The following is a 17,951-nucleotide window of genomic DNA, read 5'->3' as shown; positions in this document are numbered from 1 at the left end:
TTTCTAGGACATTGTTATTTTCCTGTTGTACATGTATGTAGCTTTTTTTTTTCTTCTGGCAAACACGGTTTTATAAATCCTGACAGGCACCGACCATTGAAAAACAATCGATCTGTTTAAAATAAGAAATGAAAATAATTGTTTTTTTTTTATAGCAAATAAGAAAATGACCGTTTGATTTGAAATTGTTTAAAATCATTTAGAATACATGTAGATTGAAATAGATGAAAATATCGTATTTTAATGTAAAAAGGCTAGACTTTAATTTGTGTCGTAGGGATGTGAGTGAGTGGTTTTGTTTACAATTATTTGCCATTATTTCCCTAGTGAAAATCTGAAATAATTATTGTATCATCATGTTGTTTGATTTTCACATTATAACAAAACTAAGAATATGACGGATGAATTTATAGTTAGTTGTTTAATGTCCAGTGGCAACTATTAGGTGTATCATTAGGAGGGCATTTACAATGTTATAATAACATTAGATGTATGTTTCATTACATGTTGTGTCACATACTATAAATATGTAGTTTTATGGCAATAAAGATTTGAATTGAATTATAATACGTTATTCTGATTGGTTACACTGCTATGGGTTTTTTTTCTGGACAAATTTTTTTTTTTCGCCTGCGTCGAAACACAATCTATTTTTTTCGCGACAAGTCGAAAACAATTTTTTTCTTTCAATTTTAGCATTACATATAGTGGCAGCTGAGGGTGAAACAAACAATTTTTTTTCTCAGAATCAAAAACAAATTATTTTTTTCTCCAAAAACTGGAAACAAACTTTTTTTTCAAAAAAAAACCCATAGTCCCCCCCCCCCCCCCCCCCCAGAAAATCAAATGGTTGCTGCCTTATAAGTATTGAATGCTTCTTTCTGTAACTTCATAGGGTTGTAAAAGCCTTGACCGTGTGCACATTTTTAGAATGAGGCGCTTCTTACAAAATGTGCTTCGGTCAACGCTTTTACACCCCAATGAAGTTACAAAAAAAAAGCATTCAGTACTTAAAATAGATATGAACAAGGACATCCTGTGTTATGCAAAGATGTGTATTTCGGCACAAGCGATGACCTATAGACCGTGTGTATCATATGTATATTTAGTGTGGGTTGCTCCGAATTAAGAAGGTATAAATACAGGAAAATCAAGAAAAAAAAATACAAAATTAGATTAGAGTATAACGGGCAAAATAAAGAATAGAGGAACATGGTATAAGAAAATTAAGGAAAATGGTATAAGAAAATTCAAGAATAGAGGGACATGGTCTAGTTTTTGTCGGACAATTGTTGATGATTGTTTAAAGTAAAGTGCATTTATTGGTAAAAATAATACACAATCGTTTGTACATTGGTAGGGAATTATGTTTGGAGTTGATGAGGCATATAATGAGTAAATTTTTTTGTTTGAAATTTCTCGAATATTTGGTTTTTTTTCGTCTGATATTAAAATGAATAATCAAATCTATAATACAAAAATTAATTGTTTAATTACGACAAATAGATAAAACTTCTATTCAGTCGTTTTTAAAATACATGCTATAAAAGAGAATACATAAAAAATATTTAACAATCTTTTTGAACAAAAAGTCAACCTTAAGACCCCGAATATATTTTTGTAAGAACATTATATTAATTCCGACTTCAATCTAAAATAACTTGAATTGTTCATTTGGAAAAAAAGGGTGATACCTTAGGCTATTTTCAAAAAAATGTTGAGTGATCCGAATTTTACGCATATTATAACCTATATAAAAAGATTTAACAGAACACAATTCATGTTTTATATTTAAAAAAAAAAAACATATACGCTAAACGAAACTATGCACGCCAAGAAACGATGTATGCTAAACGATACGATATACGCTAAACGAAACGATGTACGCTAAACGAAACGATGTACGCTAAACGATACGGTATACGCTAAATGAAACGATTTACGCAAAACCATAAGATATACGATAAAAGGGCGCTTATGTTATCGTTTATGGAATGGTTTATGGTACATGGTTTCGTTCGTACATCGTTCGTTCAGCGACCGTACAACGCTCGGTCAGCGTTTCGTTAGCATTCGTACACCGTTCGGTAAGCGTACGTACATCGTTCGGGCATCGTCCGTACATGGTTCGGGCATCGTTCGTATTGTTAACTTTTACGTTACACGGACTGTACTAGGAAATGTAAACATTAGCCCTTCATTAATTAATTGTGTCTAAAACACAATCCTAGATTAACTTTCATCATATAAAAGTCACCTTTCTGTCCATTGTAAAATAATACAAGAGTGCACACGCTGAAATGTCTCGCCTTCTATACTAATCATTGATATTATGTTGATAGTCCTAAGTATAAAGCTAAGCTTTATTACAACTGTCACATAAACTTAACATTAACCAAGATAACTAAACAAAGACCAATGAACCTTGAAAAAGAGGTCCAGGTCGGATGAACCATGTACAGCTAACAATGCTTCTATACAACATATATAGTTGACCCATTACTTATAGTTTAAGAAAAATAGACCAAAACACAAACACTTAACACTGTGCAATGAACCGTGAAAATGAGGTCACGGTTAAATAAAACCTGCTCGACTGACATAAAGATCATAAAATATTTACATACACCAAATATAGTTGACCTATGGCATATAGCATTAGATAAAAAGACCAAAACTCAAAAACTTAACTTTGACCACTGAACCATGAAAATGAGGTCAAGGTCACATGACATCTGCCCGCTAGACATGTACACTTAACAATCATTCCATACATCAAATATAGTAGACCTATTGCATATGGTATGAGAAAAACAGACCAAAACACAAAAATTTAACTATAACCACTGAACCATGAAAATGAGGTCAAGGTCAGATGACACCTGCCAGTTGGACATGTACACCTTACAGTCCTTCCATACACCGAATATACTAGCCCTATTGCTTATAGTATCTGAGATATGGACTTGACCACCAAAACTTAACCTTGTTCACTGATCCATGAAATGAGGTTGAGGTCAAGTGAAAACTGTCTGACAGACAAGAGGACCTTGCAAGGTACGCACATATCAAATATAGTTATCCTATTACTTATAATAAGAGAGAATTCAACATTACAAAAAATTTGAACTTTTTTTTAAAGTGGTCACTGAACCATAAAAATGAGGTCAAGGACATTGGACATGTAACTGACGGAAACTTCGTAACATGAAGCATCTATATACAAAGTATGAAGCATCCAGGTCTTCCACCTTCTAAAATATAAAGCTTTTAAGAAGTGAGCTAACGCCGCCGCCGGATCACTATCCCTATGTCGAGCTTTCTGCAACAAAAGTTGCAGGCTCAACAAAAATGGATCAAAGATTCAAATGGCAAGGTTGCAAAGAATGTTTCTTGGTTGAAAACAAAAAAAAAGTAATCTTTGAAAATTTTGCTGAAAACAAACCAAGATCTTTGAAAATTTTGCTGAAAACAAACCAAGTACACAAGTGTGGAAAAATGGAAATTAAAGTTCCTCAAGCAAATCCATAACAGCAGGTACACAACTTCAATATATGAGCAATGTATCTGTGAAGAAGGCAAAAGGGGATGCACATTATAGACAAAATTTAATATTCTTTTGTTCAAAACACCATTTTGACTTTTCTGTACGAGAAACTTCTGTGACTGCCTATACAATCCATTATTGCTACACACCTCTTGTCTTAACAATTCTCCACCTGACATAGCCTCTAGTTGATCATTAGTTATTTCCTCAGACATCTCAACTCCTGCCATCTTCTGTACAATTTCCCTCAATATCAGTAGGTCAAAACTAGATAAATACATTAAAACTATATAATTTATGATTATGTTGTTTAAATATAATCTTTCTTTGGGACATCATATAATGAGTCTTGCAAGTATATTTGCTATGATATAGACATGTTAACAAATAGACTTTTTGTTCAGTATATTTAGTTGTCCAACTCAATGATTGAAATGCTTAATTCTAAAACCTATAAGGTATAAACCAATAATTCATAGCCCCATTACTTTCTATGTTAAAGTCTGTAATTACAAGCATTAATGGCTACTTTATTTTAAGTTTATATTAAGTTGCAGTCATTTCATGTCCAAATTATACCTTATCCTGCATATTAAGAGTATACTGGTTGGTTACTGGAAGTTACATACTACAAAAACAGGTCCTTCTGATCTAAACAACAGGGCAAATGTGCCCTCCTATTATAATTGTATTCTTTTTCATTATTCAAAAGAATCTTAAACAAGGATTCTACAGTGGTCCTAAGTCCCCAAGCTTTCATTTGTTACCAAAACTACCCAAATTTATCACCTATTGACAAAGATACAGCTATGATTAAGAACTATTTTGTTTAAAATATGTACTACTTTCTTGTATGTTCTTTCCAACAGGGCCCTAATTAGTGTTTCTACACCATAAGCAAACATTTTTCCCTAACCAAATACTACAAAAGTATTCAAAATACAAAAACAGCTTATTATTTATCTCTACATCAATTAGACCCTGGTGAATATATTATTGGCAATCATACCACATGTCCTTAATTCTATATAACACCTTTCAACTTACCTTTTACCAGCTTTAAGCTGATTTGCTACATACTGCATAAGTCCAGCTAATTCTACGGTGTACTTTCTACATATAGAACCAGCAAAGTTGGCAAGACCTGTGCAGATAAAATACAAAAATATGAAAGTGACTTAGAGGGTAAATTTCAATTCTTACAATCTCTCATCTATGTCATAAACAAGAGGCTGTCACAACGACAGCAAACCGGATTTATTAACATTTATTTGTGTCCTGGCATTATCACAAGAACCATTACTGATGAATGGTGAAAGTGAAAATCGTCAATATCAAATTTGACCTCTATTTTGTCATCAGTATCAACATATTAAAATTTGAAAAGCTTAGATTGAATGGTTCATGAGTAAATACAACAACGTGAAAGGAAACGCCATTTTACAATCTTTCAAGAACCATAACTCCTGAACGGTAAAAGTCAAAATGGTCATTATTGAACTTGACCTCTATTTTGTCATCAGTAACAATATATTAAAATTAGGGAAGCTTTGGTAGAACAGTTCATGCGTAAATGCACTGACACGACTGGAAACTCCATTTTTCCATCTTTCATGAACCATAACTCCTGAACGGTAAAAGTTAAAATCGTCAATATTGTTCTTGACCTCCATTTTGTCATCAGTAGCAACATATTAAAATTTGGGAAGCTTTGGTAGAACAGTTCATGCGTAAATGCACGGACACGACTGAAAACTCCATTTTTCAATCTTTCAAGAACCATAACTCCTGAACGGTAAAAGTCAAAATCGCTATTATTGAACTTGATCTTCATTTAGTTGTCAGTAACAACATATTAAAATTTTAAAAGCTTTGGTTGAACGGTTCATGAGTTAATGCACAGACAACATTTGATTGCCGCCGGCCCGACATCCCCAATTCAATAACCGACATTTTTGTCACAAAAATCCGGTTAAAAATATTAAGTCTCCAAGAAAAAGGACTAAACGAAATATTCTGACATTTATATACTGTGAAAGTACTTTTATTCGTGGTGTAGCAATTTTCGTGGTTTTCATGGATGACTTTATCCACGAATTTAAGTGTTCAACAAAATAAAACAACCATTGTCAAAATCAAGACATGGAAAGATCCGCATCAGTAGTTTTGACTACTGATATGATCTAGAGAATATATTGAATAATGCCAAATCTGAGACTACTTTAACAGCAGTCACAGAACTTCAACCGCATGCAGGATTATAACCTTTTAATCTTTAATAACCTAAACTGTACAACTTTTGATCTTTTAATTCTCTTAAAACATATTTTTGATCAATGAAAATCAGATTTCCAGTATTGATATGCTAGTATGATAAAGTGTTCATTTTATATCCTTAAAGTTCTCGTATATATGGGAAATTATAATTTCATGCTGGGCTCGATTTTGATAAGAATGATTTGACAATTCAAGATATGTTTATAGCATTTGTTTATGTTACTGTATTCTTTAGGTGACATGTGTATGGCCCAATTAACACCTTTGATGGTCTTTAATCTGTTGATCACTATATCATGGGTTAATTATTGTTATCACTACGATTTACACGGCTCAATGTTTACTTTGCAATTTCCGATATATTTGTAAAGTTTATTGAATGTAACTTACTTTGTAACTATAGTGATATGATGTAAAGATTATTGAATGTAACTTACTTTGTAACCATAGTGATATGATGTAAAGATTATTGAATGTAACTTACTTTGTAACCATAGTGATATGATGTAAAGTTTATTGAATGTAACTTACTTTGTAACCATAGTGATATGATGTAAAGTTTATTGAATGTAACTTACTTTGTAACCGTAATGATATGATGTAAAGTTTATTGAATGTTACTTACTTTGTAACCATAGTGATATGATGTAAAGTTTAGTGAATGTAACTTAATTTGTAACCATAGTGATATGATGTAAAGTTTATTGAATGTAACTTACTTTGTAACCATAGTGATATGATGTAAAGTTTATTGAATGTAACTTACTTTGTAACCATAGTGATATGATGTAAAGTTTATTGAATGTAACTTACTTTGTAACCATAGTGATATGTTTGTGTCATCATGCTTCATTCTGTCCCTGTCTGGGTTGGCTACAGCTTCAATGATACAGTCTGGTTATAATTAAGGAAGAATAATTACTGTAAACATATAAATCCGTTATATTTGAACCCACTAATGTCCAAACTTGAGAATGATCTACATTTTGCCATTGATGATAATTGTGTAAACCTATTATCTGGACGCTAAAAATGTATAAACCTATTATCTGGACGCTAAAAATGTATAAACCTATTATCTGGACGCTAAAAATATACATTTATGTCATACACTCACATACAGAAATCTAATAATTCTGGATTATTTTGAAATTAATGTTTGACAAGTAGACCATTATGTTGAAAAATTATTGAAAATTGAATTAACACTTGTGAGCTCTTCTTGAAACAAGAAAAGTAACAGTTTAATGAAGGCATTTCAGTTTTAAAGGATTTCCAGTGATGTTAAAGTGTGTTGAGAGTAAGGTATATGGCCATTCAGAAATTCTTTAAAATGTGTTCATTGATATTATAACAGAAATGGTAATGACCATTTAACCAACAACTTGTTTTGTAAGGATACAAGCTAAGACATCATATGATAGTGATGTTAGGTACTTCAGTGAATCAACAACAGGTCCAATAAAGTTGTCATATCTCTGGATTTGTGATAATACCTGTAAAAATATATCATTATTTATGTTTCTATTGCATACTTTGTACATCCTAAAATTCTGTTCAATTTTTGCATTTGCAGTTAAGGATGTTTTCGCTCCCTTTTCAGTTTTGAATTTAGATATTCTGAGTCCTTTTCTTTTCAAAATTAAAATACATATAGTTTAAAGTCATATTGAAAATCCAATAAAATCCTTGTTATTATTTCATTGTTTTTGAAAGGAAAAATTTATAAGGGATCTGTGGAACCCAGTGTCTAGCCTATTTCATGAATCTAATAAAAGTTTGAAGAACTTTAACTGCAGACTGTATATAATGTTAACTGGAGGAAAACTGAGTCCATATAAAGGTACTTAGGGCTATTCCAGTAAAATTTACCTAGGAGGGGCGGAACGCCGACGATATTTTTTTCCATAGGTGGGGGGTTATCAACATAATTGTATTCTGGAGGGTGGTGGTCCCGATTTAAATTCATTTCTGTTGGTGGGGGGTTTCTGAATGATAGGTTAAACATATTGTTCCCCCTGTTATGAAGGAAGATTCTCCTGAAAAGGTCATCCGACTGCAAATAAAGTTGGCAGACCACTAATTTTAAGCGTCCGTTTGTGTTCTTGTCAAACCAGTGATCGGGAAGGACGTGCCCCCTGCGCCTATAGCGCATATTGACAAGAAATGGCGCATACAGTGACAAATGTAAGCGCCCACGTGGCGCACGATACTTTTCACTTCGTTTCGAAACGTTTAGATATCGTCAAATGAATTTCCGATCGTGTTCCATGCCGACATGTGTGTGTACACAACTGTGTAATGTTCCTCCAATAATAGGAGCACCTATATATTTTTGGGACGTCTCGGATGTTTACCTATGATAATAGAACCATGCGATTTCACGTCTCGGGTGTTTTCCTATTGTAATAATAAAACCATGCGGTCTAACTGATAACCCGAAAAACGTAATTTTAAAACCATCATTCATGATATATATTTTTTTTATAAACAACTTTAAATTTGTTAAATTTGGCTAGTACAGACGAAATTTAGCCCTTATAATAATCTCATTTAGTTTAGCTTGCTATTATTTCGATTGAAGAACCCCAAAGACTTTTTAGGAATATAGTTTTTGTCTCCATAAAAGACGCTTAACTGTCCTTGTCATTTTTTGGTCTTTGGCTCATTTTGACATTTTGTAAACATGACTTCTTCAGCGATTTGTTGTTTTGTTCTATGAATTAATGGTACTCTATACTGTTATTCTTGTCACCGTGATGAAGATATAATGATACAAGAAGTGCAGAGGAATTGCCTGAAATGTCCTCTGATACGGAACGTCTGGAATAAGTATGGTATCGACGAAGACCCAAATTTAATGTAAAAAAAACCCAACATGAACATGAACAAGGCAACAGTACCAGTTTAAACATTGTAAATAAAGGTTAACTTAAATATTGTTGCGGTTGGAAGAAGTTATTGTATATTCATTGAAATTGAAATGGCAGAATTTGCTGTACTTAAATCTCTTTCCTTGCAAAGAATATGTCCTTAATAAGGTGGACTGGCCAATTCTTTGCAATTTTTGTCCCAAATAATATTTTATTGCATACAGTTTATAACAACTTCAAGTACCCTCTCCCTTGCATACCGTCTCCCCACAAAAAAATATGTGTGGGTGACATCCAAACTATGCGGTCCATAAAAAAATATTTATATTTGGCACAGACAATTAGATTTTTATTGCGCATGTTGCGTGGGTGGTATTGAAGGAAAAAAATGGCCTAATTTTTGCGGGAAAATATGACCTTGTTACACAGGAGAGTATATCATCTTCCTCAACATTTGCCTATTGAAAAAAAAATGTATATAAGAAATACAAAAAATAAAAAAAGAATTACATTGTGCCTACCAAAAATATTTTATGGCTCAAACTAAACTCTGAAACATCAAATGGTTGGTGCCAACCAGTTTCCCCACCTGAAGAATATGTCGTACCTGAAAATGTTATTGACAGTTTTAAAAATAAAATGGGCCATAATTAAAATCGCACCCCCTTTTTTCGGTCACTGTGAGCTATTGCCGTCATGTTGCATCTGTCGTCTGCTGCTCCATAACATTGTTACATGTTTCATTTTATATTTTAATAGCAACATAGCTAGTATAAAAAAGAAGATGTGGTATGATTGCCATTGAGACCAGAGGCGGATTTAGGGGGGGGGGGGGGGGGGGGGGCCAGGGGGCCCCCCCTTTTTGGATGCACTGAAATAGATAAACCAACAAATTTTACATTTATTTGACAGGATGCAACATTTTTGTATACTTTAAAAAACTAGCTATCTTTTATTTTTTTTCTCTAGGTAGGGGGTCTTGGAAGAAAATACATGTTCTAGGTGGGGGTGTATTTTTTTAATCTTTTCCATAGGTGGGGGGTCAAAAAATAAGTGGCGTTCCACCCCCCCTGGATATTTTTTACTGGAATAGCCCTTATGGAAAAACAGGAAATTTATTTTTAGAAATTTATTTTTAAAAATTTCCTTCTAGATTCTAGCTTTTGATCATATTAAAAAAGCTTCTGTCCAAGTTTGTTAGAAGTCCAGGATAGTTTAAGAAAGTTATTAAAATTTCAAAAACTTTAACCATAGAGTGAATATTTGTGGACGTGGCCACCGCCACTGGAATCTAGGATCGTTATGTCTAGCTTTTTCGACAAAAGTTGAAGGCTCGATAAAAATGTGTCAATGTTCAATGTATGAAAAATGTAAAGAGAATAATTTTCATCCAAATTTTCATTGGCTCATATCTCGAAAAACAAGCACATGGACCCTTCAGTTTTTTCTGCTTATTTGTTCCTTTATTCACAAAACATCAATTTATGACAGTCTTAAAAAGATTGTTATTTTAAAATAGAGCAGTCCAAAAATCACTGATCTATTTACTTACATATTCAAACAATACACCAGGATTACTGTGGCTCAGTTTCCCAAGCTGTCTTCCTGATGGTTTCACATTCTCCTTTGACAAGCGTCTACAAAAATTGTCCATCAATTAGGGGAATACAAGGTAATAATTCAGTTTAAAGTTGTCAGAATCTTTTTTGACAATATGTATGTGTAAATAATATCAACAACAATTCAAATAACTTTCTGTGATTTAAATAAATTAACTAGGTTCAACTAAGGCTACACTGGAGAATACATTTTGCAGTCCTAGAAATTACTTCTTTATACTGAGTTCTTAGCAGACAAGCAGCAAATATCACTTTAAAGTCTTTAGTTTGAACAAGCACTTGTTAAAACCCACAACCTCCTGTACTCCAGACCAACATGCTACTGCAACCAAACACTTGTTAAAACCCACAACCTCCTGTACTCCAGACCAACATGCTACTGCAACCAAACACTTGTTAAAACCCACAACCTCCTGTACTCCAGACCAACATGTGGTTTGAACCAGCACTTGTTAAAACCCACAACCTCCTGTACTCCAGACCAACATGTGGTTTGAACCAGCACTTGTTAAAACCCACAACCTCCTGTACTCCAGACCAACATGTGGTTTGAACCAGCACTTGTTAAAACCCACAACCTCCTGTACTCCAGACCAACATGTGGTTTGAACCAGCACTTGTTAAAACCCACAACCTCCTGTACTCCAGACCAACATGTGGTTTGAACCAGCACTTGTTAAAACCCACAACCTCCTGTACTCCAGACCAACATGTGGTTTGAACCAGCACTTGTTAAAACCCACAACCTCCTGTACTCCAGACCAACATGTGGTTTGAACCAGCACTTGTTAAAACCCACAACCTCCTGTACTCCAGACCAACATGCTACTGCAACCACACAGATGCAGTCAGCTGACAAGAAAATCACACATATGCATTAATAAAATATAGGTAAGTTTATAATTCATTTGGTTAATTAATCAAACAATCGATTTTGTAAGTCTGTCTTTTGATTTGTAAATGGTTTAGCTCCAATACCAATTTTGAAGGGAAGTATAATATTATGTGGCCTCTATATATGTTTTTAGAACTTACTTCATGATATATTTAGCTTTCTCCAAACAATCAGCTCGGATACAGATTAACTTAGAATGCTGACTGTATGTATCATTCTTCCAGTTTCCATACAATCTATACCTGTAGATAAAGTAAAATCATGTATATGATCAATATGGAAAATATGGTCAAAACATTCTGTCTATATTATCAAAGCAAAGCTCTGATTCCTTTCACAGATTTGGCTATACTTTTTGGAACTTTTAGATTATAGCTCTTCATCTTTTATATAAGCTTTGGATTTTACTTATTTTGGCCACGAGCATCACTGAAGAGACATGTATTGTCGAAATGCGCATCTGGTGCAGAAAAATTGGTACCGTTAATGTTATTATCAATTATTTCTGAAACACTGCTAGTATTCAAATAGGCTGCTCTTAAATTAGTTTTTACTATACTTTTAATGGTCATTTAGATAAATTGTTCTGTATGTATTCAAAAATGATTCTATTGAGATTCTGATTCAGATTAGAACATAAAAGCAATATTATTAGAAAATTGAAAGCTGAACTTGAAATAAATCATTTCCAAGAATAAAGAAAAGGGAATTCCAATACACTTATTGTAAACAGTAATAATTTACCTGAGTTCATACGGATATAATTTGAGAAATGACCATAACTCCTCGGACAAACAACAATTGTTGGCCAGCACAGACATACTAGGTAGGAGTACTTCATCCAACATGTTGAGGAAGCCATAATAAGCTATATCATCCTCTGGTGTAATGCCTCCATCCTGTCTCTGCAACAAAGTAACAAAGATATGTTATAAATAAGTCAAGTGAACCAACATATTGAGGAAGCCATAGTAAGCTATATCATCCTCTGGTGTAATGCCTCCATCATGTCTCTGTAACAAAATAACAACAAAGATGTTATAAATATGTCTTATAAAGACACATCTTCTGGTGTAATGCCTCCATCCAGATCCTGTCTCTGTAACCAAATAACAAAACAATATCATAATTAGTAAACCAACATTTTCTTGTGTAATGCCTCCATCCTGTCTCTGTAACCAAATAACAAAACAATATCATAATTAGTAACCCAACATCTTCTGGTGTAATGCCTCCATCCTGTCTCTGTAATAAAACAACAAAACAATATCATAATTAGTAACCCAACATCTTCTGGTGTAATGCCTCCATCCTGTCTCTGTAATAAATATAGAATTTCTTACTATCATGCTGAACTTTTTCCGACGTAGTCAGTATAATTTCGGTTTGTGCCATTTGAACTTAAGAACGCTTAACTATGGCAACAGAATACACATGCTCGAAAATCCTTTCTGTGATTGGACAAAATGCTGTCATGGTGGGTGATTTGGTTGTGCTTGAAAAAACGTCTCGTTAATTATATCGTGAAAGCAAGTGAAAAACTATAAATATTTGAACTAGATCTTACAAAGATTTATATTTTTATTAAAATAATCGTTTCTCCAATAGCTCTTTGCATCTGTGACACCTGTTTATTCGGGACAATTATATAATGTTTAATGTAAACTTTGTTGTACGAACGTACATGACTTTTAGAACGCACCTACGTATGTGAGATTTCCGCAGGGTTTTGGTGAATGTAAACAGAAAGATACGAGGACCGAGAATACGGTACTGAACACAAACAGAGAAAACGTTATTTAGATGGTATCTTTGTGCTGCTGAAGGTTATCGAAATGATAGTTTTAAATACATACTCAAATTTAAATACGTTGGATATCTTTTTTAAAGATAGTTCTTGTTTTCGCTGTATTGAAGACCCATTGGTGGCCTTGGCTGTTTACTGCTCTATAGTAGGGTTGTTGTCTCTTTGACCCATTCCCCATTTCCATTCTCAATTTTATTGGTGATTTCTAGTTTTTCTTCATCTTAAATTGATTTCAAATGACCATTTTTCAATATGTGTTAATTGTTGATTGCTTAACAACCAGTGATGTTCAATACATAACATCTTACCTTTGACATAAATGTCTTTCCAAGTCTGATTATCTTGGAAATAAGAACTGGGTCATATGCTGTGTATGGGCCCAAATAACGTAAAATAGAAAACACTTGTAAGTGCAACTCTCTGTAAGAAGTCACTTGTGGAACCTTCTTGTCTTGTTTTATTTTTCCTTTTAATATCTTCTTAGGAATGCCACAATTTCTGAAATGAAAACAAAAGATAAAGATATAAGATCCATTATTTGTCTCCCTTTCTCTGAAATTCTTAAAAGTGAAAACTATATTCATTAAACAATCAGATCATTACAGTACACACAAGTTATTTTTAATTTGTATTCTATACATATATATATCAAAATTAATGATAAAATATAATCTTCACATGGAAATCAATACTGCCAGCAGACGACCAACTCCATGCAAAATACATATGCTGAAAAATTGGTTCCTATTCTTTTCCTGAGGTAATTGATCAGATTATCAGGTTAGGTTTTATGACTTTTTTTGGTTTATATTGTGCACCTTTATATGTAACAAATAATAATTTCATAATTTTTAACAAGTAGTAAATTGTGACCAAATTAACCTTTACTAGATCATTGATCAAACTGGATTTATTGATTGAATGATGGCTGCTTAATCAATAGCTGCAAAAAATAGGATTGAACCAACAGTAAATATGAAAATAGAAGGAACAAAGTAAATGTAATGCTGATGAGGTATTTAAGGTGGTACCCAAAACTTTCACTAAAATTTATTTGGCTCGTTTAATTTTCATAAAGTTTTGTCAAAGTTCAAAGTATTTACTTTGACCCTTTAACGAAAATATAAAAATTTCAAAAATTTTGAACCAACCGTTTTGTCAGAAAAATTACACTGGTTATATAGCAGTTTGACAAACACCAATTTTGATCATTGAGAAGCTTACTATTCCTTTTACAACACAACATAATTAAAACGTTTAGCTGACTTTACAGAGTTATCTCCCTGTAGTGTAAGGTACCACCTTAATGCATGGAAACATACTCTCTATAAAAAGATTCCATCATCTTATGGACCGTTTCACATAGCTTCATAGTAACAGGTCTATATGATGTGGCAAAGAACTCTGGTAATCTGTCTAGAATCTGCTTCACACTACTCCAACATCCAAACTGTAGCAACTCTCCACATAATCCTAACTTCTGATTGGTCTGATGCTAAACAAATCAAATAGAATGAAGTCAACACATGTTCTTTTCTAAAGACTTATAAATAGCAAGGTTTATTTTCTCTTTGTAATTTTTTTTGTAATTCTTCTTCAAATATTAGTTGACAAGAATTCAAATTATCTGTAAACAGAAGATTTGTCTTTCTGTACCATACACATCAATTTGGGGGAATTCTGTAAAATGTTTTTGTAGTTAATTTTTCTCATTTATATGTATAGAAGTGAGATTTACATATTGACAGCGTTTTTAAATCTTTTAAATTATGGGTTAATTTTATTACTCTCATGACATTTCATATGCAATCTAGCATAGAAACTGGTTTTTATAAGAATCTTTGTCAATATTCAAACTTATGCAATTGTCATCATTTCACCTTTAACTAAATTTTCATCAATCCATTGTTATCTAAATTGTAAACCTGATGCTCATATAAACAAATAAAATTTGAGTGAGAACATACAAGAATTTGGTAAACAAAAAGTTGATGAGCATTGTATGTGAATATATATGTGTTCTACAAAATAGCATGCTTACTTGAAGGTGATAACAATTTTCAAAAAGCTCTGAATTGTATTTCATGAGAAAATTTCCCACATAGCCAGTATTCAATAACTGGAAATCGATAAAACATACATTTTTTTTATATAGATTAGACCGTTGGTTTTCCGGTTTGAATGGTTTTACACTAGTAATTTTGAGGCCCTTTATAGCTTGTTGTTCGGTGTGAGCAAAGGCTCCATGTTGAAGCCCGTACATTGACCTATAATGGTTTACTTTTTTAAAATTGTTATTTGGATGAGTTGTCTCATTGGCACTCACACCACATCTTCCTATATCTATCACACGGTATATCATGCTCACAAGAATTGTGTTACCAAATTTCCAGAAGGTCTGGTTTGTACTTTGAGAAGATAATATGATAAATTTATGTGACAGATAAATGTACAAAAGTAAAGTAATAAATACTTTTATTCCAGCAATGATAATTCAACCTTACCACATCTATCATAGCCTCTTCATCTGTCTTTTTATCCTCAGCTTTATCAGCTAACGATACAATGTTAAGCTTCCTGGCATGGGCTTTGGCATTGTTCACATCTTTCTCATGATATTCCCAAATCTTACTGTCCGCTGGGGAAAGCTTTAAAAAATTAAAATGTTTATAATCATAACTATATTAACTGGTTACAATGAAAGGTGTCATCTTCCTTGTCATCAGTTTTTTATACTATCATCACCAGATATCTCATTAATTCATTACAGAAAGTAAATGCAGAAGCAAATGCTTTATTTTATATACTATAAGATTTGATTGTCAACTTGTGATTCTGGTCATGTTTGTTTGTGATTTTTTTTTTTGTCTTGTTCACTGAATTCTTAACATAAAATTACTTTAAATATATATAGCATGAAGATAATAACATCTGTCTGAACTTTTTTTTTAATGTTTCATTTTAGTTTATAAAAATGTTTTTCTGTTACAAATCATGATGTATTGTTTTATGTGTACATGTTATGCTGCCCATCAAGGGCCCTTGATTGGAATAATAAATATTCTTTTTCTTATTTGTTCATTTGAAAAAGTCTACACTACGTGCATGGCAGGCTTAAAATTGAGAAATATGTACAAGAACAATGTATAAGAACAATAGTAATTTTACAGACTACATTCCATGTCAGTTTTGTTAACTATTTCTTATTATACCCTTGTTCAATGCTGTCAACTAAATTAGACAAAACATTATATATGAGCATGAAAATTGAAAGATTTAAGGTTTTGACAACAGGAAGTGATATTAAATAAACAGAAAAGTTATCTGTTAGTATAATGCAGCTTAATCATATGAAGCTTGATGATATATATATTGTTACTTTCTAAAAGGTATTCAGAAAAGATTGACAGAGTATGGGGTTTGAGTGGGGATATAAGACCATCTTAGACAACCAATAGGTACATTAAGTCTCTAAATGGTGGGATTTTTAAAACTAAAATCTGATAGTCAAAGATTCTACCTCAAGGTAAATGTTGGATGAATAGAATGTATACTTACATGTGGATAAAGTAAGTCTAAATCAACCAATCCATTTTCCAATAAAACAGCTGCCATCTTATACAGAGACTGTGGAGTTTCTTCTGACTATAAAATAAAATAAACGACTACAAAAAATGTTAATTAATATCAATTTCAAAACTCTACTTTTGATGTTTTTTTTATAATAAAATTAAGAAAGATCTTGATGAAATTAAAATAAGAAATGAAGAAATCTATCCTTTAAGTATTGTAAACTTTATTTCAATATTATTCAAGTTGATCGTATAAAAATGTTCCAAGACAAAATGTGTCAATCCTCTAGACATCATTTATTTCCCGTGTTAAATTTACTTACAGCATAGAATTTAAACTTAAATCCCATGATGTTACAAAGTGTCTTCGGCTCACTGACATACTCTCTAAACATGGGAATGTAAAACTGATCATGTTCTGGCCGATTCTCAAACGTTTCCAACAATATATCCAACACACGATTAGGGTCAAGGTCAAAGCATCCTAAAATAAATATGAAAACATTGAGCTAATACTATATGAATTACATGTAGGTTGATCCCTGATAATTATATATAGATTTATCACTGCAAAAACAAGTGTGTTTACAATATTTCTCCACTCAAGAGTTTCATTTTAATATTTTTAAAAAGCGTGTGGCTTGCCACGTTTTTTTAAATATTTAAATTAGACTGTAGAACCAATCATTTGCTGAGAACAGAAATTTCACTAGTGAGCAGAAATATTTTTCTTGCACCGCTCGGAAAATGTGAAAATAAAACAAAAATAAGAGAAATCCTCATATAAATGTCTATATATTTAGACACTAAAACTCAATAAATAACATTTCAAATGGATAAACAGCACTAAAATTAATCAAAGTGCTGGATAGCACCTCGGGAAAGTTTGCAATGGTATATGTGTATTATTTCAAAAAGGTTATAGACGTGTATTATTTCAAATATGTATTTAATCAAAGTTTTGATTTTTCAAACTAAACCATTGTCTCGCCAGCAATTTCCAAAAATCACTTTTTATGATCCATGGGCATTATGTTTTCTGGTCTGTGCATCCTTTTGTCGTACCGTCTTTCCGTCCGTTCCTCTGTCTGTCTGTCCCATTCAGGTTAAAGTTTTTGGTCAAGGTAGTTTTTGATGAAGTTGAAGTTCAATCAATTTGAAACTTTTAAAATACACACTAGAACAAACCCGTGATATCGCGGGTCCGTGACTGAATTTAAGTATATAACTATGCGTAAGCCTTATTTTAGTATTGGGATTGTCATCTGATAAAGTCATGCCGATTACAAGATGCACAGTTTATTCTGCTTTCAAAATCTTTCTGTTTGAACCCGTCAACCTGGAACTTATCAATTATTGGC

The 17,951-nt window shown here is 32.6% G+C and overlaps 1 protein-coding gene across 1 annotated transcript; it reads right to left on the bottom strand.

The window, feature by feature from the left end:
- Nucleotides 1-3,477: 3,477 nt before the first annotated feature.
- LOC139504653 (THO complex subunit 2-like) lies at nucleotides 3,478-17,074 on the bottom strand (the record flags this gene model as incomplete). The annotated part of the gene is given in 12 exon segments (XM_071294678.1): nucleotides 3,478-3,814; nucleotides 4,595-4,691; nucleotides 6,638-6,718; nucleotides 7,227-7,320; nucleotides 10,250-10,334; nucleotides 11,352-11,453; nucleotides 11,956-12,116; nucleotides 13,327-13,516; nucleotides 14,341-14,513; nucleotides 15,523-15,666; nucleotides 16,577-16,663; nucleotides 16,914-17,074. Coding segments are annotated over 12 exon segments (1,712 nt in total), but the record flags the coding sequence as incomplete, so codon positions are not given.
- Nucleotides 17,075-17,951: the final 877 nt, after the last annotated feature.

Source organism: Mytilus edulis, unplaced genomic scaffold (genome assembly GCF_963676685.1).
Source record: "Mytilus edulis unplaced genomic scaffold, xbMytEdul2.2 SCAFFOLD_1088, whole genome shotgun sequence".
Taxonomy (NCBI): domain Eukaryota; kingdom Metazoa; phylum Mollusca; class Bivalvia; order Mytilida; family Mytilidae; genus Mytilus; species Mytilus edulis.
The sequence above is the reverse complement of the archived record's forward strand: the minus strand, read 5'-3'. Positions and strand labels throughout refer to the sequence as shown.